The sequence below is a fragment of the Myotis myotis genome, unplaced genomic scaffold (assembly GCF_014108235.1).
Source record: "Myotis myotis isolate mMyoMyo1 unplaced genomic scaffold, mMyoMyo1.p scaffold_m19_p_21, whole genome shotgun sequence".
Lineage (NCBI taxonomy): Eukaryota > Metazoa > Chordata > Mammalia > Chiroptera > Vespertilionidae > Myotis > Myotis myotis.
In genome coordinates, this window is record NW_023416326.1 from 8,380,070 (window position 1) to 8,406,578 (window position 26,509).

Below are 26,509 nucleotides of genomic sequence, written 5' to 3' on the forward strand. Positions count from 1 at the left end.
CTTTCTGTCATTCTCAGAATAGGAAAGCAAAAAAGTTAAAGGCTCCACTGATCCCCCTCAAGTGAGAGAACGAATGAATGAATGAATGATTGAATGAATGAGTTTATTTAATCTCTTTCATATGCAAGGCATTTTTGTGTGCTGGATAATTTTTTTAAGTGCCATTAAGAAGTAGGTTTTTAGCCGAAACCGGTTTGGCTCAGTGGATAGAGCGTCGGCCTGTGCACTGAAAGGTCCCAGATTCGATTCCGGTCAGGGGCATGTACCTGGGTTGCGGGCACATCCCCAGTGGGAAATATGCAGGAGGCAGCTGATCGATGTTTCTCTCTCATCGATGTTTCTAGCTGTCTCTCTCTCTCTCCCTTCCTCTCTGTAAAAAATCAATAAAATATATTTTAGAGAAAAAAAAAAGAAGTAGGTTTTTAAAAGTGATTTCCCATTATAGAGAAGAGAAAAGTGGGGTTCAGACAGGGTGACTGACTTGCCCCGTGCTACCCAGTCAGACTTCCCCCAGGTCTGCCTCAGGCAAAGCCTGTGTTTTCTTTCTTCTCTATCACAGACTCGCTGTCACACTCAGAGTCATCTTTGGCTCATGCGTGAGTCACTTTCTTGGCTTATCAACAGTAGGTTGGGATAAAAAAACACACACAAAAAAACACACAAATGTTGACATCTTCGCAGAGTTGAAAGAAAGGGACCACCGTCTGCTCTAACAAAGGAGAGAAACAGAGAGGCCCATTATAGGAGCGCGTCTGTCTAGACAGATGACTAAACAGGGGTCCCTCCAGGGTTAGACCTGAATTTCCTCCGTTCAGCCTGTTGGATACTTAGCAATAATAAAAAAAAAAAAAAATGCTTAAAAGCTGTAGTACGAATCCAACCCCGCCTACTCTATCCAGAGAGGAGTTTAAAAGCCATTTTGGTACAGCCTGCAAGTGTTACTAGAGTTTCAAGCAGAAATAAGGCTGCCACGAGAAGAACAAGGGCCCTAAAACGACTTGTGTTGTCTGGCCAAGGACCCAAGACACAAGCCTGACTGTCCCTTTGTACCTCCGGCGACAGCAGCTGGGACTCAGAGAGGGAGCAGGGACCAATCCAGGGGTCCCCGTAGGGCTGGCCAAAGCCAGAATGGGTCAAGGTTGGGCTTCTCTTTCCCAGGGGCTGACAAATGGGTTCTCTCCTGCCCCCACCTGCCCGGGGGACTTTGAACTTTTCCTAACTGATCATATGAAAAACACTACTGAGAGAGAAGAAAGGGGCCATATCCTTCAATAAGCCTGAGGATAAGATATTTTTTAAGGATATTAATATTGCTATGCTTAGTTTCCAGAAAGTTCCCGCAAGTAGGCAATTGGGAGGGGGCTCCCAGGCCATGGGGGCTCCCCTGGAGAAACGGGGGACATGCCAATGGGTGAAAGCCTCTCTCATTTCCCAAAATGCCCTTAGCAATACACAAAGTCCTATTTCTCTCATGGCCCCTATTTGCAAAATTCATTCACTCCCTCGTTGAACAAATATTTACTGGGTGCCATTTCTTCCCATGACTGGGGACAGGTAGGACCGCTGGGAATGGATGATGGCATTTCTTAGGGTTCCCTTAGGATTTTAGATCACACATTCCCAGTGGTTCCTTCAGAGTCAGACAGGCCAAGTTCAAGTTCTGGCTCTACCACTCACTGGCCATGTGACTGTGGGGACATGACTTGATGTCTATCAGCCCTGGTTTCCTTAACCCTTTATCACTGGGAGCAATAAGAGTGTTTCTCCTAGAGGGGTAACATGGAGGTTAGCACGGTGCCTAATATGAAGTGTTCAATAACTGATGGCTCTCACTACCATTATTATTCCTTTTATTTCTAAAGACAGAATCCGTCCTCTTTATCCATCAACACGCCCACCCAAATATATGCCTTTGCTTCATGGAGACATTCACGCATATGATAACATGGACAACTAGACAAAAAAATCCGTTTTAGCAAAAGCTAGGTAAACCCCCAAAACAGAGGTTCTCAACCCCGGCAGTAGGTTCAAATCCTCCAGGGAGCTCTTTAAAACTGACACCAGCTTCCACTCCAAATCCAATGAGTCAGACTTGCTGGAGGTGCACCCCAGCTCGAATATTTGTTAAATGCCAACGCCCCAGGTGATTCTGACACCCAATGAAGTTGAGCATCTCTGGGCTGGAGCTACTAAGCACAGACCACAGTCCTGACGCTCGATCAATGCTTCCCATAAAGGACCCGCTTGCTTTGACCTCGGAAGCCCAAGCCTGAGTCTTTGCCGCGGGACCAGCGGACCTGGTCCGTTATCCGTTCTTGGTGCTTCATCCGTGCAGTTTGGGAACAAGCATCTGCTCTCTCCCTGACAATCACACCACAATAAACAATCCTCAAAGCCCCCGTGGCCTCAGTCCCCCGGGGTGCTGCCCTTTCCGCCTCCTCCGTGTGGACCCGGACGAGGTCAGTAGCCGCCTTGGGAACACAGGCCGGGAAAACAAAGCAGCCCCCCCGCCGTGATGTGGACACAGACACGTCCGCTCCACCTCAGAGCAAAGACACCATCCACGCCAACGTCAGAAAAGCGTGGCCTGCCCATCGCGACGGCAGAAGGACCCAAAACCAATTAAGGCCCCGGCCGGTGGACAAAGTTCACAGTCAACGGAACGGCTGCAGGAGTTGCATCCAAACACACAACGGGGCGATTCAGAGGCGCAGATGTCCGGCATCTGGGCTACACAATGCTTTTGTTTCTGTCTGCTCTTTCCCACCGCTGACCCCCGGGGCAGGGGGCAGCATGGCGGCATCTGCTGCTGCTAAGAATAGGCTGTGGGGGTGACTGTGAACTTGCCAGCTCCAGGCACGCTCAGGGGCCATTGGCGCGCATGGATGGCTGTCCCTGTGTCCAGAGTCACATGGGAGAGGCCCTCCCTGGGCCAGGCATCTCCCAGCTTGCTCACTGGGCACAGCAGGAAGGAGCGTGTGTCTAGACCAGTGGTTCCCACCTTTTGATGGCCACGCCCCATCTCGGCATCTCTAAAATCCTGATGCCCCTCCCCCTGTGACATCTAATCCTTATTATTCAAAAAGTGAGCTCCTGTTCACGTGGAGGAAGGCCCAAAGGCCATTCACTTGGTCTAAACAAGCTTCCCAAGAACATGGCATCCATGACAGAGAAAAATACAAGAACCAAAGGACAGTTGAAGTCCTGAGGAGGAAATCACTAAGAAATTGTTTAAAAAAAATTATTACTTAAAAAAAAAGTAATAATAATAGGAAGTGATAGGAAAAAATAGCAAATAAAGTTTCAAAACATATAATAGAGAAATTAAATACATAAATATGTCACAATATATATTTATATGCTGTATATGAGGCCCTTAGAACCATAAGAAATGCAAAAAATAAATTCACTGTTAATAACTCATTCTCGAACTGCCCCCCTTAAACATCCAAATGCCCCCCTGTGGGGCATGTGCCCCACGTTGGGAACCACTGGTCTGAGTGATCTACTGATAGGCCAATGTCAGGAGACCCAAGATCAAGGTAAACAGGATTCTGGAGAAGCACACAGTCCATGATGTTTAAATCGTTACGGTCCCATGAAACTCACAGAGATAGGAACCAGGAACACTGCGCTCCTGTCTGCTCCCAGCAAACAGGTAAGCACCGCAGATGTATGTAGCCTGGGTCCTCTCTGCGGACACATCCGCCAGCTCCTGCCGGGCATGTCGGGACCGCGGTGGCAATGGGAGGGCCTGAGGCTGAGGGATGCCCCTACATGTTCTGGAGGTAAGCCCGATTCCAGATTCTCCCTGACACACATAAATTTCCCACAACATATCAGGACTTGCGTGCCTCTCACACCAGGCGAACGCGTCTCGGTTGGGGGAGCAAATCATATCAGGATGGAGAATGACACTCGTGTCTGAGAGGGAGCAGGCTATTGAGAGATTTCATCATGGCGGGCCACCTGACACCTGTGAACTATTTATTTCTGGAATTTTCCATTTAATATTTTCGGGCCACTGTTGAGCACAAGTCACTGAAACTATGAAAAGCAAAACTTTGGGATAAAGGGGGACTGCTGTATCTAAAATTTTTAACACGAGTGAAATCTCTCTCTTTTCCCCAACTCTACTTCTACTGGGGTAGATGGTATCACTTGTTCAAAACGTCTGTCTCTCTCTCTCTCTCTCCTGAGTCCAGGGTGACATAGTCCCTCTCTTATGCACCCCTCCTGTGCTAGTGACATTGGGCGTGGCCAATGGGATGTGGGCGGGGTAACTGCCACTTCTCATGGCTGGGCCCTGAGGCCACGAAGATGTCATGGCGCAGTGCCAACACCCAATCTTTGTGCTTGAGATGAGGGAAAGCGCGCTAAGACAGTGACCTTGAACTTGTAAAATAATGCTATATTCCACACAGTCCCGTTATGTCACGCCCATCATGGCAGAATGGATTTTACATGCAGCAGGTCAATGAATCTCCTGAATGTCCCCACTCTGCATCGCCCAGGCTCGCTAGCACAGTGGGGCCCTGTCCTCCAGCCTCAGTATTTCCAAGAGGGTCTCCCAACACCTCAGGCTTTTTTCAAAGACCACGCTAAGTGCTTCTGCCGTTTCATGGTTCATCAAGAGCGTAGTCCTGCAAGTTCAGAGTGGGAAAAACAACACGAAAGGGCAGACTTTCTCCTCCCAGGAAATGTAAGCAGCTTCCCATTGCTGCCGGACCACGGCCAAACTACACTTTCAAAGGTCGCCTTTCAAGCAGCAAATGTCACCTCCCCCGAGAAGCCTCCCTTGACCTCTCTAGACCAAAGTGAGCAATTCTTCTTCTGACCTCTCAGACCCCTTCCTTCCGAGCACCCGCACGGCGCTGGCTTCTCGGTTGTGTCTGTTGGGTTGGACTCCTGACCTCCTCGCTAAATTGCCGGCCCCTGCAAAACGGGTCGATGCTCTATCCCTCCATCTCCTGGCAGATCTCACGGGTCCAGATTGATGAAGCAATGATAGCAGCTTCCCAGGGTCAAGCCTTGATGTTCAAAACTTAAAAATTAGAAAGCGAACTCCGGTCCAACAGAAATGCTTTTTGACTGATAAGAGGCATAGTTTTGCAAATTCCTTGGCTTCTGACCTCGTTTCGGGCCCAGCTGGACAATCCAGAGACCCTTCTAAGCCCGACTCTCCACTCCATACACGCAACGTGGTCTGTCATCCTCCCAGGCCAGCGCGTGGCCACCTCTCAGCCTAGTGCCACCTGTCCCTGGCCACCGAGTCGCCGATGGCTGTGCCCAGGCGTGACAGCAAGAACCAAACCCAACAGCTGTCCTTCCACACTTGTCGGCACAAGACGGGAGACCCGGGAGGCTATTTTCATACCCAGAAGGGTGCAAAGCTAGCTTCCTGCCAGCAAGGAAGGGGGTGGCTTTCCGTTCACTCCGGAAAAACAATCCCCCCCAAACATATTCTACATCCAGAAGCCCCTGCAGCCTGCCTCCCAAATTATTTGCCATTAACAGTCCAGCTTCCCCTGGGAACGCAGCCGAGAGGAGGACAGTAGTGAGAGAGCATCCACACTCGGGTGGCCCCACAACAGCCACTGCGGCCAATTCCACAGGCCGGGCACTGGCTCTGCCGCCGCCTTGCTCTCCTGGGGCGCTGTGCCCCACTTAGCCGGCTCCCGGACCCCTGGGCTAACGCCACCCTTCTCCCACCCCTTCCATCAGAGGAAACTTCCCAGCCTTGCCAATGGCCTCCAAGGCCCTACACGAGCTGTCCGTCGTGATTTCTCTAATCTCATCTCCCAGGACACTTCTGATAATGCTGGAACACATCAGCAACGGGACCAGCTGTCCCCTTGGCCAGAAATGCTCTTCCCCAGAGAGCCCCGGACTGTTCTCTGACCTCCTACGAGTCTCTGCTCAAATGCCACCCTCTTGATGACCCCCCCCCGTCCCCTCCCCACGCCAGCTTATTTTTTTATTTTGTGTGTCCGCAACAAGCAGAGGCCGAAGTAACCGCTTGAGCTAAAGCTGACCCTATTTATTTTTAAAGGGACATTTTTATTGACTTCAGAGAGAGGAAGGGAAAAGGAGAGAGAGAGAGAAACATCAATGATGAGAGAGAATCACCGATCTGCTGCCTCCTGCACGCCCGCTACTGGAGATTGGCACGTGCCCTTGACCGGGAATTGAACCGTGACCTCCTGGTTCATAGGTCGACGCTCAACCATTGAGCCACACCGGCTGGGCTCGGCCAGCTTATTTGAAATTGCAATTCACTTCCCCATCCCCACCCCTGCTCTTCTGTTCTCCCCATAACAGTTCTCCAATCCTACCATCCCTTATCTTTTCAATGCATTGTCCATCTTCCCCCTCTAGCCTGGGGAGCTCCTCAAGGCAAAGTTCTGGGCTGTTCCATTCACTGATGGTATCACTAGTGCCCAGATGGGTGCCTAAGGCATGGCAGACACACAGCCACAAATACTTTTCAATGAACTCATCTGCCGTAGGAAGGTCTTCTCTTGACCTCTGTCTTCCCATGAGCTCTGCCTATATTTGACATTGATCTTAAGACTCTCAACTCATCGTCAAGGTCGACTCTTTTCATTGAAGGCTTGTTGGTTGGGCAGCAGGAATTCACACCCTCCGTCCTTCTTTTCCTACTTCAACAGGTATGGGGGCTGCTTAGCAACATGGCCTGTCTTGCAGACATGGGCATTTCTCTAATCATTTGATGGCCAGAAACGCGCTAGAGCAGTTAGAGAGCCGCTGTTCTGGATGGTTCCACAATAGCATCAGGGAAACAGGAGAAAAGACCAAGTCATTCAGCGCTAGCTCTTCTCCTGAGGAGCTGGTCAGATTTTCACCTGCCCTGAACCTCTGGCAGAGGAAAAACTCCAAAGCGAAAGCTGCAGTGGCTCGACGCTGAGTTTGGACAAGAGAGTAGAGTTTACGTCCCACTCTTGGCTGGAGCCTCACCCAATGGAATGTCCCAGAACAGGATTCAGGCCATGAAGAGGTCGACAGGGAGTGAAACTCTAGCCGTCGGTTTATACATTATAAAATAGATGTTGCGTACACATTACACACTGGTTTCGAAAATCTCCTCACTCCAGCGTTGCCCAGGTGAAGGACTTTGAGTGGGAGAATTCACTCCTGGGGGCAGCTTCCACACTAGGCGTCCACCCCGCTCCCCGTGTGACTAACTGACTTCCTTGCACACGCACCACCATCCCCTCCAGGGTGAACAGGTGTGGTGCGTGTGATTCACAAGTCTACCTCCACATCTGTGTGCATCTGGGGACATGGACAGTCCGGGGAGAGACGTGGCTGGGCTGTGGATTGAGGGCCCCGCACTTGCAGGACCAGCGGGTGGTAGAGGCCCCGTGGGATCTGAATCCTCTGGGCTGGGACTGCAGTGAACGGACCCACCCAATCAGAGCAGCAACAAACTCAGTGACACAGGAATGACCCGAAATGCCACTCAAATATGCAGATTGCTGGCCTCAGCCCAACCCAGCCCCACCCCCTCTGCAGGTCTGGGAGAGGCCAGGGAATCTGCTTCCTAAAACACCCCAGAAGACACTTTTTATATTATTACTAGAGGCCCGGTGCACGAATTCATGCACAGGTGAGGTCCCTTGGCCTGGCCAGCAATCAGGGCCATCTCGCCCAGCCTAGGGGGGAGGGAACACAGGTGGTTGGCCAACCAGGAGGAGGGGCCAAGGGAGGTTGACCAACCACAGGGAGGGACCACAGGAGGTTGGCTGTGGGAGTGCACTGACCACCAGGGGGAAGCTCCTGCATTGAGGACCTGCCCCCTGATGGTCAGTACATGTCATAGCTACCAGCTGGTCATCAGGTTTAACAGTCGTTTAGGCTTTTATATGTATAGATATTTTTTAATCCTCACCTGAGGACATGCAGGGAGAACGAAAGAGAGACATCAATCAGTTACCTTCCATCTGTGCCCCATTTGGGGGTTGAACCTACAACCCAGGTAGGTGCCCTGACTGGGAATCGAACCCGCAACCTTTTCAGTGCACAGTCAACCAACTGAGCCATCCGGCTGGGCTTGGGAGATACTCTGAGAAACACCATCTTTAAATCTTTCCCCAGCTCCTTAAAGCCTCTTGTGGAGAAAAAAACCCACCCAAACAAACCTGAAATCGCTTTCACGACCCTTAATCCATTCATTCCTGGACAGACTGTTGCTTATCTTCTGGATTTTTATGTTTTATTAGAAAACCTCTCAGGCCGACTAACATCCTAACCAATAGCTGGGGGAAGGAGGGCGCGGAGGGAGGGGATAATGACTTTAACAAGAGAAACAAGCTCCAGCAACCACACGACCTGTGAGGAGCAAGAACAATTGCATCCACCCAGCTAGTGGTGGTTGAGCCTTGACCTATGAACCAGGAGGTCACGGTTCGATTCCCAGTCAGGGTACATGCCTGGGCTGTGGTCTTGATCCCCAGTAGGAGGCGTGCAGGAGGCAGCCGATCCATGATTCTCTCTCCTCATTGATGTTTCTCTCTCTCCCTCCCTCTGCCTTCCTCTCTGAAATCCATAAAAATAAATGTAAAAAAACAACGATCCCATCCTGTGTTGAAGGCTGAGGAAGTCTCGGAAACCCCGGGTCCCATCATCACTGGGGCCAGCACAGCCGTGATCAGCACCCCCAGGCTGGAGCGAGTGAGAAAAGCATGAGGTGCCCCGGGCCCCCCGCTGCCTCCAGCCGCTCCCAGCGGCTCCTTGGAAAGAGGGGAGGGTCACGCAAGGTGACAGCGATGGCCCTGGAGCTGCTTGGCACGGCTGGCTGCACGCAGCATGGAGAAACTCACCCTGACCCTGGCCGCCTGCCGCCTGGCATCGGCTCACTTACATTTTTACTCAATTACTATTTCTAAGAACAGAGACACGAAAATAAAATAAAACGCAGGGCCCCACTGCTCAGCAGTCTCGCGTGGAAGGGCCGAGAGGGGTCTACGGGGTTTTCCCAGCGGCCTGGAAGCGGGGTGTGGGGGGGACTCTGGGTGCAGCCTCCGCCTCGCTCCCTGCCCCTGCCCTGGGAGGCCTCTCCTGTTTCCTAGGGGAGGAGAGGAAAAGGAAATTGGTGCAGAGTCGTAGGTAAGACCACGACTACATTGAGGGGCAGGATTCCCGAGGGGACGCGACAGGAAGGCCAAACAAACGAAAAGTTTGGGGTCTGGGCAGTGTGGTGGAGAGCAAGGGGCCAGACCTGGATTCGGATTTGGGCTCTGACACCAGCCAGCTCGAGGAGAGGACCAGGGTCTGTCTCTCCAAGCCGGTTTCCAGAAAAATGGCATTGCTACTTGGGTCCTTCCCAACCGACCGACCAACGCGGGGAGGACCAGGAGGCTGTGTCTTAAGGACCAAGGGGTGTTTAACGAACGTTTTTCTTCTTCCCTCCCCTTTTCTTTTCCAGAAAGCTACTGGGGGTGAGGGGGCGGGGGATCAGACAGTTCACTCCTTAGTTAATAAGACAGTGAAATAAAACACACATTTAGAGATGGACTATACAATACAACGTGTCTCACCAAAGAGAACTTTTTATTTTTCACGTGGCAGCTTCTAGCTAGCCACTCTGAGGCGTTTTGGGGGGAAAAAATAAATGTATAATCTCAATATATTAAGTTTTGTTTTGTTTTTAAGGTTTTCTGTTTTTGTTTGTTTGGTTTTGTTTTTTGTTTTAGGAAATCCCAGCTTAGGCCACTGTGAATAAGTCACCCTCTTCCTTGATTCTCAAGAAGCAAAGTTAAGCATGATAAATTGCAAAGCAGATTACGCCAGAGAATCAGACTTCTATGCAGGTAATCAACACATTTCTTTTGTCCCTATCTGGGACCTTTGCCCACAATTAGAATCCATATAATCCAAACCTTCTCAGAGCCTCAAACATGCAGCGTGAACCGAGGCCAGCATTACTGGTCCACTTCCTCTCTTTCTAAGCACGGGTCAAGGGCACCTCGGGCCACTGAGTTTTTCCGGTGTCAGCAACATCTCAATCCCGTCTTTGCTGTGGTCTCATTGCCCCGCATGAAGTAGGCACCCGGGAAAAGCCGGCTGAATTGATTCATGCTCCAAATCAGTAAGGAATGAGACCTCTGGCTTCAGTAACCCCCAGCCCGACAGGTGGCACTGGCTCTGAGGGTCGGGGCTACGTGTGAGAATGTGGCATGCTCCCAGTCTTGACTCATGACAACCCATTTCTCATGCAACCCAGAAAGGACAACAGGAAGGTCACACACAAGGGCAGCAGCATAACTCTCCCGCAGGCCTCCCTCTAGAACTTCAAAGGAAAGGGAGGGGGGAAAAAATCTCCTTTGCATTAATTGAGCAACTACTATGTGCCAGGAATAAGGACATAGCTACAAATAAGAGACACACACATACTAAAGGGGACCCTGGACATTCTGGTCATATGGGTCAGCCCTCCCGAGAGCATCCCTCCATGGGGGCCAGGGGGGGTCAATATTTTGAATCACTCTGTGACCCCTGGGACACACATCTCATACACCCCACAATCCATCCCATCACCTAGGGCAACCACACCATCATAGGATTTCCAAGCGATTCATGGGTGTGTCTCCTAGAAGACGGCTAACTGCAACATTCAGGGGCACCTTTGCGAGGGATCAGCGACAAGGCTGCGTCTCAGGCTTCCACGTGGCCTCTGCCATTTCCCCCACAGGAGACAGACACTAGCGATAAAGCCGATATTACTACGTGAAAGGAGGTATAAAGCAGACGAGTGTACTCACCAAGGTACCCACAGAGCACCTGGGACTGCCTGGAGCAGAAGCTGCCCACTGAGCCAGAGGGTGTGGTAACAACTGGGCAGACAGCTAGGAGTTTTAAAAAGCACAGTCATTAGCTATTTGACTGACGAGAAGCCTTGCACAGAGCTATACAAAGACTCAACGCGGGAGAGGGACTCAATGAACGTTCTTATCATTTTCCCCGGAAATATAAGGTCCCTGCTCCTCGGGGCCAGGGGACGCGACACCAAACACTTACAGGGGGTTCTGGGTTCTGGGCCCAGCTTTTCAGCAGCCCTTACCCGGCAGGCAGACTCCTGGATTCGGCGTTCCCTCTAACACGTCCCCATGTTAAAATAACAATGTCCAATTTATATACCGAAATGTTAAAATAAATACCTTGACTGCTATTAAAGACGGCTAGGGAAGGCCTTGACCTCCTTTGACGAAAGACAGACTACCTATTAAGAATAAAAGCCTGTTTTTCATTTGGTTGGCCAAGATTTCGGGTTTCTTAAAACCACCTGTCATCATTTCTCACCCACACGTGAGAACTCCTTCTCCAATGAGTTCAAAGTACACGTGTATATTGGTCTGGGGCTGCTCAGCTATAGTTGAAACATTCGGGGCTCCTTGGATGGGATAAAACGTATCTTCCATGGTTGCTATTTTTTTTAAAATATATTTCTATTCATTTCAGAGAGGAAGGGAGAGGGACAGAGAGATAGAAACATCAATGATGAGAGAGAATCATGGATCAGCTGCCTCCTACACGCCCCCCACTGGGGACAGAGCCCGCAACCCGGGCATGTGCCCTGACTGGGAATCGAACCGTGACCTCCTGGTTCATAGGTCAATGCTCAACCACGGAGCCACGCCAGGCCAGGCCATGGTGGTTATTACATCCTGAAATTTGGAACTTTGTTTCCTTTGAAGTAGCAGCAACTAGCTCTTGTATATGGCCCACCATATTCTTCTTAAAGAAAAAAAAAACTACACCAAAAATGGAAGAGAAAACATTACTAAGGGTAGTCGAGTCCGGTATAAATACAGGATTTTTGCATGAGATGAGGTAGATCCAATAAACCTTGGGACACATCATCTGATTTTGCCAGGCCCGGCCCGTTTCTGTAAAATGAAGTGGACGCCAGGGGACCCTTGAGGGTTATTAGAAGATTGAGCTGAGATGATCTACACTAATAAAAGAGAAACATGCAAATTGACCATCCCTCTGCTATGCCCACCAGCCAATCAGAGCAAGCATGCAAATTAACCCAACAAAGATGGTGGCTAATTTGCATACGCAGGTGCAGAGTGAAGATGGAAGACAGCATAGAAGGAAGCCAAGTGCTGCAGAGTGGCGGAGAAGGGAGAGAAGCAGGAAGCCCTATTCTTGCAGGAATAGGCCTGAGGAAGCCCTATTCTTGCAGGAATCTTCTAGTATATATATAAAAGAGACTGAAAAATAAAATGTAGTCAAGGGATGTGATACATGAGTTACCTAACCTAGTGGCTAGTTGAGCCCCTGAGTGCCTTCCAGGCCAGGCATGAATATACTTCTCTCCTCACTCCAGGCACACCCTGGAAATCCACACCCCTTCCATTCACCGGGGGCACGTCTCCTAGAAATACCTGCCCCAAAGCAGACCTGACCTGAGAACTGTTTTTGACAAAAGACAGCGGCCGTATGGATTCCTCAATTTGTGTGTTTTCCAGATTTGTGCCTCTTATATCTCGGCGTGAAAACTGGTAGGACAGACTTTGCCCTGCCCTGGAGCTTACCCTCGCCAGCATTCAGCAAACTCACAAGATCCCCGGCGACCTGTTTGCACACTTGCACGGGTTCCACCTCCCAGTGGAGCCCTCTCTAGCGGGGACCTAGGACCCTGGATGGCCCGCACGGCAGAGAAGAACCCACATCCAGGCCTCTGTAGCGCCTGCAATCACATTGTCTCGGACGCCCTTGCCAGCTGACATCTGTGCACACTTCTCCCCAATAAGCAACCATGCTGTCTCTTTTTAGAGCCTTCCCCGGAGCCTCCTGAGGGAGAAAATCCCCCCCCAGATAGCCAGTCTGCAAAGACAGGAAGCTCCACTGGGCACCAAGGCTTTGTCACAAGATCAGCAAGTCAAACAAAGCCTTCTCTTGCCGGCCTGACCCCCGGAAAGAGATGCGGAAAGTTACCTTCCACAGAAAGCTCCGCTTCCACCCCACAGAGGCAGAGGAAGATGCAGCGTGTGCTCTCTCGCCCCACTCTGGCCCTATGCGTTTCTGGGGGCACTTCACTCCTTTCCCTGGGAAATAGCGCCTTCTTCAGGCCAGCGGGGGTTGCGGGACCATTCTCTTCATGGGATCAGAATGCCTGGAGTAGCCCTAACAAGTTTGGCTCAATGGATAGAGCGTGGGACTGCAGACTGAATGGTCCCAGGTTCGATTCCAGTCCAGGGCATGTACCTTGGTTGCGGGCACATTCCCAGTAGGGGGTGTGCAGGAGGCAGCTGATGGATGTTTCTAACTCTCTATCCCTCTCCCTTCCTCTCTGTAAAAAAATCAATAAAATATATTAAAAAAAAAGAATCCCTGAAGTGGTCCCAGATCACCCAGGGTCGTGGTCGGCAAACTCATGAGTCAACAGAGCCAAATATTAACAGTACAATGATTGAAATTTCTGTAGGAAATTTCTGTAAGAAAGAGGTAAATCCATTCTTGCTCAAATGGTCCCTTAAGCAGAATGAAATGTCATGAAAAATGCTCCCAGGCCCTGGCTGGGTAGCCCATTGGTTAGAGCGTCGTCCCGATGTGCCAACGTTGTGGGTTTGATTCCCCAGTCAGGACACACATGCAAGAGCCCACCAATGAATGGGTCAATAAGTGGAATGACAAATCGCTGTTTTTCTCTCAAACCAACACATAAATTTTTTAAAGTGCTCCTAAACTCCCTTTCAAATTCAATTCCTGCCGCAAACCCTCCACACACACCTCTCTCTGACGATAGCCATTCCATGAGTGGGCCCTACCATTTCCTCTCCACGCTACACCACAATGAATTTGTACTCCACTTAGAGACAGCCCAGCCAATGGTACGGAGGGAGGGCACACCGCTGATGCCAAATGCGCCAGGCCTGGGGGTCAGCGTGGCTCAAGTCCACCTTCTAGCATCTGAGGACTGGGGAACTCATGAAGTCAGGCACAGTTCTAGCCACACAGCTTGGTTGTTGATGGTGATGTTTGCTGGCAGGGGGATCTTCTGACATGTATCTCTCTCCAAGACAAACTGGCCCCAATCACCTCATTCTCACCAGCCCTGAGGAGGTGACATGGTGGCCATTCGGGACTGGCTTCACGGAGCTGGCCAATGACTTCCATGCACACCCTCAACAACCCAAGGCCTGATCCCTCCCGTGAGGAGGGACAAATGAATGGCTGAGTGATTCTTCACATCAACATGACTTTTAACAGACATGTCTAAGGGTGACAGTGAGGTTTCCGAGCCCGAGGTGACGGCCGGAACGCGGCTCTGTTTCTGCCCACGTACTGCCCGAGTCCGCGTTCTGGAATGTTCCATTCTCCGCTTCCCTCTCCTCAATTTCCAACGCCCAGATGCCACGCTGTGCGCCTGCCTGTGGGGACAGAGCTCCAGGGTCTGTCCCGTTACCAAAGCCTCCATCGTCTGCAGAGAAACGTCCTGTCCTGTCTGTGATGCGCTTTCCTCCTTTTATTTTTTTTATTTTTATATATATATTTTATTGATTTTTTACAGAGAGGAAGGGAGAGGGATGGAGAGTTAGAAACATCGATGAGAGAAACATCGATCAGCTGCCTCCTGCACACTCCCTACTGGGGATGTGCCCGCAACCAAGGTACATGCCCTTGACCGGAATCGAACCCAGGACCCTTGAGTCTGCAGGCTGACGCTCTATCCACTGAGCCAAACTGGCTAGGGCTCTTTCCTCCTTTTAAAGTAGACTCAGAATAAACCATTCACCTTTTTTCCCCTCCCCCCGCCCCTTGGCTTTTCTCAGCCTGCAACTGAATTCTAAGAGTTACTGACAAAGAAATACAACTTCCACGGTATTGTCATTTAGATGTCAAAGCAGATGGGAAGCTGAGGTTAAGTAAGTGGACAGGGAATCAATGACCGGATACTAATAAAACCCAAAGTGGAAAGAATGACAACGTTATTGCCGTTCCCTGTGGTAGAGAGAGAATGATTGATCCCTAATGGGTTTCGTCTGAGAAGCATTGAGTTAACGATGCTGAAATGAATCCCACACTGAAAAATTAAGTTACATTTCTCAGGAAAAAAAAAAGTCCTATTTATGTTTTGCCAACTGTAAATTGTGCTCTTAGAATACCGTCTTTCTCGATAACAAACTTTGCATTCTTGTCCCCAAGATGAGGTGACGAATATAGATGCTTGCGACAGCGACAGCCTGAGTGATGGGTGACCAGTTATGTGGGAGCCGGCTTGTCAGGCCCTATTGGCATCTGACAGGGTGGAATGGGTCCGATGGGGGAAGACCAGGGACAGAGCCAACGTTTAAGTCACAGCAGTTTTCTTTGTCTTTCTGAAGACTGGGACGATGCTACAGATTTCCTGAAACAAACAACATCTCCCCAGAAAGCAGTCCCCCTGACTTCTCTCAGCACCTCAATGCTCTTCCTCAGGGATAGCCTGCTTCCTGCTGACCCCCATGTGGGCAGCAAGGAAGGCCCCTGGGGAGGGGGCCCCCTCCCAGTGAACAGGGGCACGTGGGACAAGCTAATGTGAGAGCCAACAGCTGCACCCAGGCGACTTCCAGAAGGTTCCGGCCTCGAAACATCCAGAAAGCTTTGTTCATTGGCCTTAAGTTCCTGAAGTCGTTGGGGTTGAAGGAGCACCTAAGCCCCACATTTCTGACCCATCAAAGAGCTCATTGGAGAGAATGGAGGGGGGTCCTGGTCTCCAAAAACAATTTCTTCAGCGCCATGAGGCCTTCCGGCCATCTAACATGGCGAGTCCAAGAAACTCAACTCCTGCCCTAACCGGTTTGGCTCAGTGGATAGAGCATCGGCCTGCAGACTCAAGGGTCCCAGGTTCGATTCTGGTCAAGGGCATGTACCTGGGTTGTGGGCACATCCCCAGTAGGGGGTGTGCAGGAAGCAGCTGATCGATGTTTCTCTCTCATCGATGTTTCTAACTCTCTATCCCTTTCCAGTCCTCTCTGTAAAAAATCAATAAAATATATTTTTTTTAAAAAGAAAGAAAACAACTCAACTCTTCACCAACGAAGCGTCTTCATGTTTTCTAAGACATTTGCAGTCTTGCCTAAGAAGGCTTCCTTCTCAAGGGCTTCTTAGATGTCTAGCTAGCCCTGCCAGTCCCTCTTTCCAGCCCTTTAGGTGGCAGAGGTCACCTAAGAAGCAATCCAAGTGTGCAAAGGAAATAGACCCGCTGAGTGGAACCTACCAGGAAAAGAATAAGATGCAGGTCCCAAGACATGCCAGGCTAGTGGGAGTGGCTTCTAGAACATCCATGTGTAATCACGTTTTAGTATGTCTAAAATCTCTCTTTTCCTAGCTCACAGGCAACGGCACGTTAGAGTGAACTGTCAGTGACGTTTCCTTCCTAGGGGCCCATACAGTAATGGTGCCCCTTAAAATCCATGGCGTTTGAGATGCCATGAGTTACGGCTGCCGTGCAACGTAGGCCTACAGAGCCAGCAACAGAGCCAGGTGCCCTCTGCCCCTGTCCTCCTCAACCTCTTGCAGCCCTAGAAGGCCAGCCTCTTCGTCATCGTCGCAGGTGAAAAAACTGGGCCTGGCCCAGGGAAGCTGACCGCCATCGATACAGATACTCCAGAGGCGGGAAAACCAAGAAGCATTCAGGGAGGGTGGGGTAGGGGCCAAGGGGGTGTTTCACGCCACAGCGGGGCCACCAAGCCGACCCAGGAAGCAAGGTGGTGGCCCCACCGCAGTCCAGTTCACCACCCACTTCCAGATGAGAGAGGTCAGAAGAGAAACGAATCCAAAGGCAACAACAACAAACGACAAACAACACCCCGTTTGTGGTTGTCGCCTGATCAGAACTTCTCAGATTTCTTCCAAACACAGACAGGAGTGCGCTTTGCAGCCTAAACAAACCCATCAAAGAATCCCTCGTCTGTGATTCCACTGAAAAGGCCCGGAGAACATGGGATTCCTAGGTTTAAAAAAAAAAAAAAAAAAAAAAGATCCGGGTTTAAAGAATATTGGAAAAGAAACACATATGGCTTCAAAATGACAATGGAAACATTTGTTTATCTCTGGCCAGAGGCACATTTCGTCAAGCTGCTCCGAATCTCAGAACGGAACCCACCCTCCCTCGGGCTGAAGGGCTGCCTAAGGGGAGCGAGCACATCTGGCGAGTCCACGTCCTCTCCAGCATCCCTCAGCACCGGAAATGCTCCATCAAGACAGATGCAGGGCCGTTCCCAGCCTCTTCCATGCAGCCCCTTGGCTTGAGGTTCACCTTCCAACTAAACCTACAAGGGGGTGCGGGGGTGGGAAGGAGGGGGGCGGGGGATGCTGACCAGAGTCCCAACTCCGTGGTTGGCCTGCACATCTCTCCCAGGGCCAGGTTCCTCCACGAACCTTCTAAGAATGCAGCCAGGCCCTAGCCAGTGTGGCTCAATGGATAGAGCATCGGCCTGTGGACTGAAAGGCCCCAGGTTCGATTCCAGTCAAGGGCATGTACCTTGGTTGTGGGCACATCCCCAGTAGGGGGGTGTGCAGGAGGCAGCTGATCAATGTTTCTCTCTCATGGAAGTTTCTAACTCTCTATCCCTCTCCCTTCCTCTCTGTAAAAAATCTATAAAGTATATATTTTTAAAAAAAAATTTTTTTAAATAAATAATTAATTACAAATGCAGCCTGAAGCGTGTTGTCATCTCTGGGCGAAGGCCTGGGAGTTGGCGACCTCCTCGGTTCTAACCCAGATCTGATGGTGGATCGACAGTGAGTCACTAGCCCTCTTTCCCCATCTCCCGTTCCTCTAGGAAAGCGGACCTGTCACTCCTTGGTATCTTAGAGGGAAGATGCTGCAATCAGGTTACATCAGCGCTTTTGCACCAGGCAGAAGCCATCCTTCGAAAGGTGCAGCTCCGGAAGTCGCCCCCAGAGGTCGCTGTGGAGACACGGGGCTGGGCGTCCCTCTGGGAGGTCAAGGGGTCCCCCACCTGGCCCCTCCAGCTCCAAAGCCCAGCCTCCCTGGTGGTGAGGAGGCTGGCCTCACCTGGCAGCAAAGACTTGCCCAACAGTTTCAGTTATAAACAGTATATTTCTTGGAGGGTTTTTCCTAGTCCTTGAAAAGTCAAAGGAAAAAACAGAGAGGAAATCCTGACAGAGTATGCGGCCTAAAGTTAAATGTAACCACAATTAGGCACTAGAGTTAGTACAAGCGATGATGCAATGACAACGAAGGAATTAAAGTGGGTCTGTTGTTTATTAATAACTCAGCCATTGTGGAAGTCAAAGGGTTCAAGTCTGTCTTTGATCTCTTTTTCTCTCGCTCTCTCCTTCCCTCTCTCTCTTTCTCTCTCTCTGTGTCTCTTGCACATCCACACACAGAGAATCTTAAAAAATAAAATCCCTGAACATCAAGCAAAAATACTGCTACGTTCCAGCAACTGCTAATATTTTCCTTCCCTGGGCAACTGGCCCGTAGTCCAGCAACTTGTGCACGGAGAGCCCTGTCCCTGAATAGAAGAACCTTAAGCCTCCCTCCCCCCCCAGAACACAGCGCTTTGGGAGTTATTCCTTCGACGCCCCACGACTCCCCTTGGAAAAATGACAGGAGAAATAGAAAAGGACATTGTTTGGCATCAAATGTTTAACATTCATGTGAAAACAATGACCGAAGAAGCCTCGCTGCGATGTTTCGGGCTGTATATTTTAGTTTATCTCATTCAATAGGATTGAATAAACCGACACGATTATTTATTTTCTTCGTTGCCTGGCCTGGAGAATCCACTCTTCATTAACATGCATTGTTTATTTCCCCTGCAAGGGAAATCCAAGATAATTTCTCACTTCTTTGTCCTGACTGATAGCACTGGCTGACCGAAGTTACTGAGGGGTGGGGCCGCGCCAGGCCTCAGGCTCAATGAATGGGAAGTTCGGATGTCTAATTTAGGTGTTTATTACCCTCATAATAAAGCATGGACTATACCAAATGGTCCACTTTCATGCTCCTATTTAATTAAGGTAACTTTCTGATTCTCTTTCTATTCAATGCTCTCATTTTACTGTCCTTTTGATTGTAAAGGTATTTTCTTTTTTAGGTGATTACTTTTAGCATGGGACTACTAGCAGAATTCAGGAACCCCAAGTCACTATCAGGGGAATCAGGGCTCCTCCACGCTGGCATGCCTGACTCTTGGACTGGATAATTCTTTGATACATGGGAGGGGCTCAGCTGTGGGTGTTCTAGGATGTTTAGCCAAATCCCCAGCCTTCCCCACTAAATGCCCACAGCACCCCTCCACTCCCAGTCAGGACAATCAAACATGTCAGATGTATCCTGGGTGGGGGCGGTGAGTGTGTGTGTGTGTGTGTGTGAGTGTGTGTGTGTGTGTGTGTAATCACCACAGTTAGAATCCCAAGTGCCTGATTAGTTAGAATGAAAGAGGGAGAGGAAAGAGAGAAAATGAAACGGTTTTATCTCTTCCTTTTTAGGATTATGCCAGTCTCTACAGATTTTAAACTGTCCATCCTTGGACACCTCCTCCGTTAAGGAGGTTACTCTCACGAAATCTCTAAAGCCGTGAGCAGTGTCTTTTGAATAGCTGTGCCTTGAACTTCAAATGGATTGTCCAAAGGACCCAGAAATCCACCAATTCCCACTGGGTAAAACGATCGGTAAACCTAAGCCTCACTCCACTTTGAGCCTTAAACTAACAGCATGTGAGAAGATCAATATGAATAAATTCAAAACGAATCAGACCCCTTCTTTAACTGTTGACACAGTATTATTTATACCCCCTACATACCTTTCTTGACTAAAATTCATCCGAGAAAGTTGGCAACTGGCCAGTTCTATTCATATTTACTGTATTTATATAGCGCGCGCGGGGCCAAGGATAATATTTAAGACAAAATATGCCTGGAGGCATATACAATATCTCTTATATTTTTACTTTGAAATGTCCACGTTGCTAAAAATATTGAGTCTGAACTGTATAAAATGTGCCGCGAAGGGCGATCAGCGATCTGAAATGATATATGGCTCGCTGAGTATAATTAGAGCATATTTGTAATACTTGAGCCGGAGTCACTCCCTGAACGCTAATAAGTTGGGGGTAAAAAAAAATGAACCAGTGATCTTTCCCATGCCTTGGGCTCTGGGGGGCTCATGACCCTCACGAAGTCCCTACAAGCCGCGACAGGCACACTCCCTCCGGCAGCCAGCAAGTCCTAAAGGGGGAACGTTGGTACGGAAGCCAAGGCTGTACTTTCAATTTGCTGTTTAAAAATATGGTGGAGTGCTTTTCTCTTTTCTCCCCCACCCCCGCCCCCAACTTTTTTTTTTTTTTTTGGAAGGGTGTACTATATTCCAGTATAACTCGAAAGTGCTGGAAAATCAGTTAACCTACTTTCTGTGAAATGGTCCACAGTCCTTACACAGTAGGATGCAGTCTGCTGTGGTTCTCGGCCCCTCAACCTACGTTCACAGGACAGGCTTTACAAAGCCTGCGTTTTGCTTTAAGAAGCCTGTATTTCGGTATGAAACGCCCACAGTATATTTTGAAAAATACTGGACTTCGGAGAGGTTTTCCTATCTTTGGGGGCTCCACATGGGATGGGGAAGAGTTTCCACTTGCTGTTCTCAGCGGCCCTATCTGGAATCCTGACCCTGTGAGAATGTCTCCACTTCGGTGATGGCCATGACCCCAGGTCAGATCACTCAGCCCTTGGGACTGAGAGACGCTGGAAAGAACAGGGAATGAAGGCTCTCCTGGGTGCCCTGCTCTCTCCACACCTCTCTCCTGATGGATTCAGCCCTCCTCTGTGAAAAGCGCCGGTGATGCATCCGAGATTTTGCAGGTAAACACGCTACTGGGATGCCAAGTTCAGGGTCTCCATAACACACTGGCCCGTCTGCCCAGACAGTCGTGGAAGCCACGCACGTGCAGGGGAAGGCAAACCGACTCAGCCCCCGGTTCGATCTCAGTGGCTTCGGGTTAATGACAATGAACCTTCTTGCCTAATATCTCCTTGGCTCCACCCCAGACCCGGAGCTTCGCTTCCCGCAGGGAATAACCAGGGTGGAGTGCATTTATCACCATCATCACAACAATAAAACCGTCCTGCCTGCCAGGATCCCCTGCAGGAGAAGATGCAGCAAAAGAGGGGCCGCTTGGAAGACCTGGGTTAGCTCCACCGGCTCACATTTTGAGACCGTCCAGTAGGAGACAGGGCAAGTCACAGAGCTGCGACTTGTCAGACAACAACAACAAAAAGTATTAAAAGAAAAGCTCCGCCCTATAACTAGAACCTCTGGGATCAAACGGATCAAGAGGGCCATATTATCTCTTTAGGAAAGACACAGAGATTCCGTGAAGGCAGCCGGCCAGTATATAGGGCATGGAAAGGGGTGGAGAGAAATGGGCCGCCAATGAAAAGCTTACAACTTGGGGTTTGGACTACGCAAATATCGAAGCTTTTTTTCTTTCTTTCTTTTTCTTTTGCTTCTTCTTCCTGGTGTTTAACCCTCTCAGGTATCACGGATGCTTCTTTTTTTCTTTTCTTTTTTAAGGATTGGAACTAATTCTAAGCAGACTGCCCTTCTCTCTCCCCCACTCCCCCCACCCCAAGGAACTCCCCAATAAATCACTGGGCTCCCATCGCTACTGTATGCCGGCTGGCTTTGGGGACGCTGCCCTCAAAGAAGCAGGTTCACAGGAAACAAATGAGCTGCCTTCTGCTTTCTCGGAGGCGCTCAGGAGTGCGGCCCGAGTCCCCGCAGGAGCTCAGGGCTCCGGAGGGAGGAAGAGAAACGCATAAGAAAGGCGGTGTTGCCACACCACGAGCTTCAGGAGGCAGGGTTGCGTAGATTCTGGAAAATAACGTGCAAGTCCACCCCCTTTCCGCACCGTCAGACACCAAGCCGCCCTCTCCACCCCTCCAGGTGACTTCCAAGAGGGGGAAGGGGGGCGGGCTGGGCACAAGGCGGCCTTTGGGAATGTAAACACCTGGCCGTGGCCACAGCCTCCAGAACCGGGGGTTAGGAGGTAGGTGTTTTGGAAAGGTTTCACCATATCGGGTGTGTCCTGGCGATGGGAGCGGGAGACAATGGGGGAAGCTTGGGGGAGCCCCTCGGAGAGGTCGGCGGGGCGAGGGGCGCCTTCCCTTCCGGGGCCACTGTTTTTTAACCCTTCCTGCACCAGCCGGGCCGGCTCCACGCCCGTCGGGGGGAAGGAAAGAAACCCACCAGGATTCCCCTGCTGCCCTCGGCCCCAGGGAGCGCCTCTCGGGGGACAGGGGAGGACGCCGGCTCCTAGCTGGTGGCCCAGCCAAGAACCTCAGGGGCGAGAAAAAAAGAACGCCGTAGACAGGAGAGGGGTGCTGGGGGGGGGGAGTTAAAGGGGGGGAGGGATGGAGAAAATACAATGGAAAGGCAACGTTTTCCAGCCTCAGCTTCTCAAGCCCAGGAGTGGAAGGGGCGTGCGTGGGGCGAGGGGCTGGGGACCCAAAGGTGGACGGGCCAGGGCGATCCCTTGGCGTGGTGGCCCCGCTTGGGGAGCCTCGGGCAGCGCTCAGCCTCGGAGGATGGACACGAGCACACACACACACACACAACAAAAACCCCCAGAAGCAAACAAGACGGCACTCACTTTCCGAGGGGAAGAAGGGCGGCATGTCGATCTTGTAGACCTCCTTGGCGTAGTACTCCTCGTCGCTGCGCTCGCGCTCGCAGGCGGCCGCCCGGCGGCTGGCCTTCTCCTGCAGCAAGTCCCGGGTGCTGTTGTAGATGGAAATGACCTCCGGGGGCACGTCCTCGGGCTCGGGGTAGTCTTCCGGGGGGCTGGTGAGCTTCAGCTTGCTGAGGATCTGCCCGCGGATCGCCTCGATCCTCTTGCGCATGAACTGGTCCATGTCGAGGGTGCTGCACGTCGACAGGCTGAGCGCGGCCGGCACCCAGTGCAGCAGCAGGAACGCGCGCAGCACGCAGTAGTGCATTTTTTTAAAAAAAAAAAAGGTGGAAAAAGTTTCTTTTTTTTTTCTTAAAAAATTTTTTTTTAAAAAAATGGTACCCAAAATAAAAATAAAATAAAAATAGAGGAAAAAGAAATTGAAAAGAAATCTGAAAATACCGGTCAGGTAGTTTTTTTTTTTAATGCGAAACTTTTGCAGACAATCGAGTCACTGTCCAATAGTGAGTGAGAGAGAGAGGAAATAATAAAAAAAAAAGTATCTTGCTGGAGAATTCTTTTCAGAAGAAAAAGCCAGTCGTTCCCTAAGTGGAAACGGTCCTATGCGATGGGCAAAGGGAACCCTCACGTGGTGGGGGGGGGAGTTAGAAAAAGTTTCCTTGCAGCGACGAGCTGGGGGGGAAGAGAGGCGAGTGGCTAGGAGGCGGCAGTGGGTGCAGGAGGAGGACACGGAGTTCAGTGTGTCAGTTTCGGGCGCCGAGTGGCGGATCTGAACTCGGCTCCCGCGGCCAAGAGGGAAGAGATGAAAAGGCCCCCGCTGGCAGCTGCGGGCGGGCGGGGCGCCGGGAGCGCAGCGGGTTTATACGTTTAACGCAGGAGGCGGCTCGGCCCCGGGGTCCGCCGCGGCGCCGGGAGCGGGAGCAGGCAGCTCGGAGCGGAGGAGCGCACACGTGTGTGCGTGTGCGTGTGAGTGTGTGTGCGTGTGAGTGTCTGTGTGTGCGCGTGTGCGCGCGCGGGGGGCCGAGCCCGGAGCCCGGAGCCCGGAGCCGGGCGCGCCGCGCCGGGAGCTCGGGACGCGCTCGGATCCCGCGGCGGCCGCAGCGGCTGCCGAAGCGGCGAGGACCCTGCTCCCCGAGCCGCGCGCGGGGGCCCCCACCCCGGCCGGAGCGCGCCGACCCGCCCGGTTACTCCACGTTGCCGCCGCCGCCGCCGCCGCTGGCAGGCGCGCCCAGCCTCCAGCGCCCTCCTTCTCCTGCTCCTCCTTCCGCGCTCGCTCCAAACGCCAACCAGGCAGCAGGCGACCGGCCGGCGGCCGCCGCCGTGGCTTCCAGCCCCTGGGCCGGCCGGCGGGGCGGCTTTTTCCTCCGGGGCTGCCCTGGGACGCCCACCCTGCCCCGCGCTCCCGGTGTCTCTGCCCCTCGGACTTGCTCGCTTAGGGGAGGGGGGCACGGGGCACCCTGGAGTCCACCCTCCTCCGTTCTCCGCTCTGCATCCAGGCAGCCCCTCCGGCCCGATCCCGAACGGCTGCCTAGACCGTTATACTAGGCTCTCCATCCCTTTCCTCCTCCACTTGCTCCCCTTCTCTCTCTCTCTCTCTCTCTCTCTCTCTCTCTCTCTCTCTCTCTCTCTCTCTCTCTCTCTCTCAGCTTCTGCAGCTCCTCTCCAAGCGAACGGTCTGCTGCCAGCAGATAACATCACGGTCTTGCCTGGGAGGAGAGATTTATAAGTTCCCTCTGCACCACGTGTTTGCCTTCAACAAAGTGACGTGCTAGGATTACAGTCAGAAGTCCTCTCCTCGCTCAGCCCCGAGCTCGCCCTGAGCGGCGGAGGGGTGGGTGTGTGCGCGCAGGGAAGGGAGGGGAGGGGAGGGAGGGGGAGCGTGCGCCCTGACAACCGGGATTTACGGTATTTACTTGATAGAGTCACTTTGGACGGGGCGGCTGAAGGACGCGCTAGCAAACCTCCCAGTTCTGAGCGAGTGGGGCTCCCTCACAGCCCCCCGAATGGAATCACTTGCTCCAGCGTGGAAGGCTTCCCTCCTGTAGTGTGTACACACACACACACACACACACACACACACACACACACACGCAGGAGCGTTACTTTCCTCTGGGCCAGGCCAGCTCCTGAGACAGGCCTTTCCATCTAAGAGTCACCTCCTGCTTTTTTTTTTTTTTTTTTTTTTTTTAGTGGAATCAGTTTCTGCTGTTCCCTGATACTAGTTTATTTTTTAAAATACGTTTTTATTGATGTCAGAGAGGAAGGGAGAGGGAGAGAGAGATAGAAGCATCAATGATGAGAGAGAAACATGGATCGGCTGCCTCCTGCGCGCCCCCTCCTGGGGATCCAGGCCGAAACCCAGGCCTGTGTCCTGACCAGGAATTGCACCATGACCTCCTGGTTCATACCTACTACTATTCTAATGCCGTAGTTTAAAGCACAATTATTAGAGTTTGTTACAATCTAGCAAGCCCTCCATGGGACTGGGAACTCCAGGGAACAGACCGCCATCTTTTTTTTAAAACCTAGAGAATGAATATTAGTTCACTTCACTGTTGGGATGAATGGCTCTCTCTTTAAGTTGCTGCCTCAGCCATTCTTCTCCGGGACACTCACATCCCAGAAGCTGAACATGGCCTGTGGCTACCGTTGTACATCACACATCACGTGACATTTTCCCTTTCGACGCAGCCCCAATGAGACCAACACAAGGAGCGCTCTTGCCACGGTTTGCTTTCCCCTCTCTTTTATTTCACCTGTCCTTGCTACAAGTCAACATTGGCATTTCGGCACGACTGTGGCCGTACTGACTAGACGGGTGATTTACACTGGAAACTCTGTTGTGTGTCCCCCCAAACTCAATGCCTCTATATTATTCCTTCAGTGGGCGTTCCTTTTATTCTAGGAGGAACTGTCTCTAACTTCTGAAATTGACACTTTACCTGTATAGGGGGCCTATATTATTAGTAGACGGACGGCTGAATAGATGTAATAACAATAGCTAACATATTAGTAAGATAGAGAGATAGATGTATATGGGCATTTAATCTTAAACAACAACCCCGAAGGACATATTATTATTATCAGCAGCGGCAGTTTTCTGCAGATGAGAAGACTGTAGTCCAGAGAGGCTACGTACCTAGTTCAAGGCCATAGTCAGTGGCAGAGCTGAAGTCTGCAGAGAGCATTCATTGTCTATGTGCTTACCCACTAATAACTTCCAAGACGTACCCGAACAAGTCTTATAAACGTGGATTTTATGGTGAGGCACGTGTGGGAGATTCTGGGTACTCTATTACAGACTCACAATCCCCATCATTATGTTAAAGGCTCTGAGAAATTTACACATTCAACTCTTTTAACCAAGCATGTTCCAAACTGCCTTGAATATGAAAATTCACCCCCTCTCATTAATAGACATTGGAAAATTCTGGAATAAAGGAATTGTTTCAACCCACTTCTGAATAATTCTGAAAGTTACATATAAATCAGCATCAGCAGGTGCCTTTCCTTAAAAAAACAACAACAACAAAAAAAACACGTATATTTTAAATATATTTTTTATTAATTTCAAAGAGGAAGGGAGAGGGAGAAAGAGATAGAAACATTAATGATGAGAGGGAATCATTGATTGGCTGCCTCCTGCATGCCCCACACTGGGGGATCAAGCGGGAAACCCAGGCATGTGCCCTTGACCGGAATCGAGCCTGGGACCCTTCAGTCCGCAGGCTGATGCTCTATCCACTGAGCCAAACTGGCTAGGGCTGGTGCCTTTCCTTGAGGCCCAATGGAAGCAGCTTGAAAGGAGTTAGACAACCTGCCAGCACCCCAACAGC

The 26,509-nt window shown here is 50.9% G+C and overlaps 1 protein-coding gene and 1 long non-coding RNA gene across 4 annotated transcripts in view; one reads left to right on the forward strand and one right to left on the reverse strand.

Moving 5' to 3' along the window:
• Positions 1-9,871, forward strand: part of LOC118678847 — a 388,841-nt gene extending 378,970 nt beyond the window's left edge. For both annotated transcript variants that reach the window (XR_004975049.1, XR_004975050.1), the window contains exon 7: positions 9,717-9,871. This is a non-coding gene — a long non-coding RNA (uncharacterized LOC118678847). The remainder of the gene's footprint in view (positions 1-9,716) is intronic.
• TGFB2 (transforming growth factor beta 2) overlaps positions 1-24,340 on the reverse strand; it is a 60,772-nt gene extending 36,432 nt beyond the window's left edge. The window contains exons 1-2 of one of the 2 annotated variants that reach the window (XM_036354931.1): positions 22,635-24,340; positions 10,785-10,868 (exon numbers count right to left, since the gene is read on the reverse strand). In XM_036354931.1, the coding sequence (XP_036210824.1) occupies positions 10,785-10,868; positions 22,635-22,980 (430 nt within the window). In that variant the 5' untranslated portion in view covers positions 22,981-24,340. The remainder of the gene's footprint in view (positions 1-10,784; positions 10,869-22,634) is intronic. The other variant, XM_036354932.1, reaches the window with a different exon arrangement.
• Between the last annotated feature and the right edge of the window lie 2,169 nt (positions 24,341-26,509).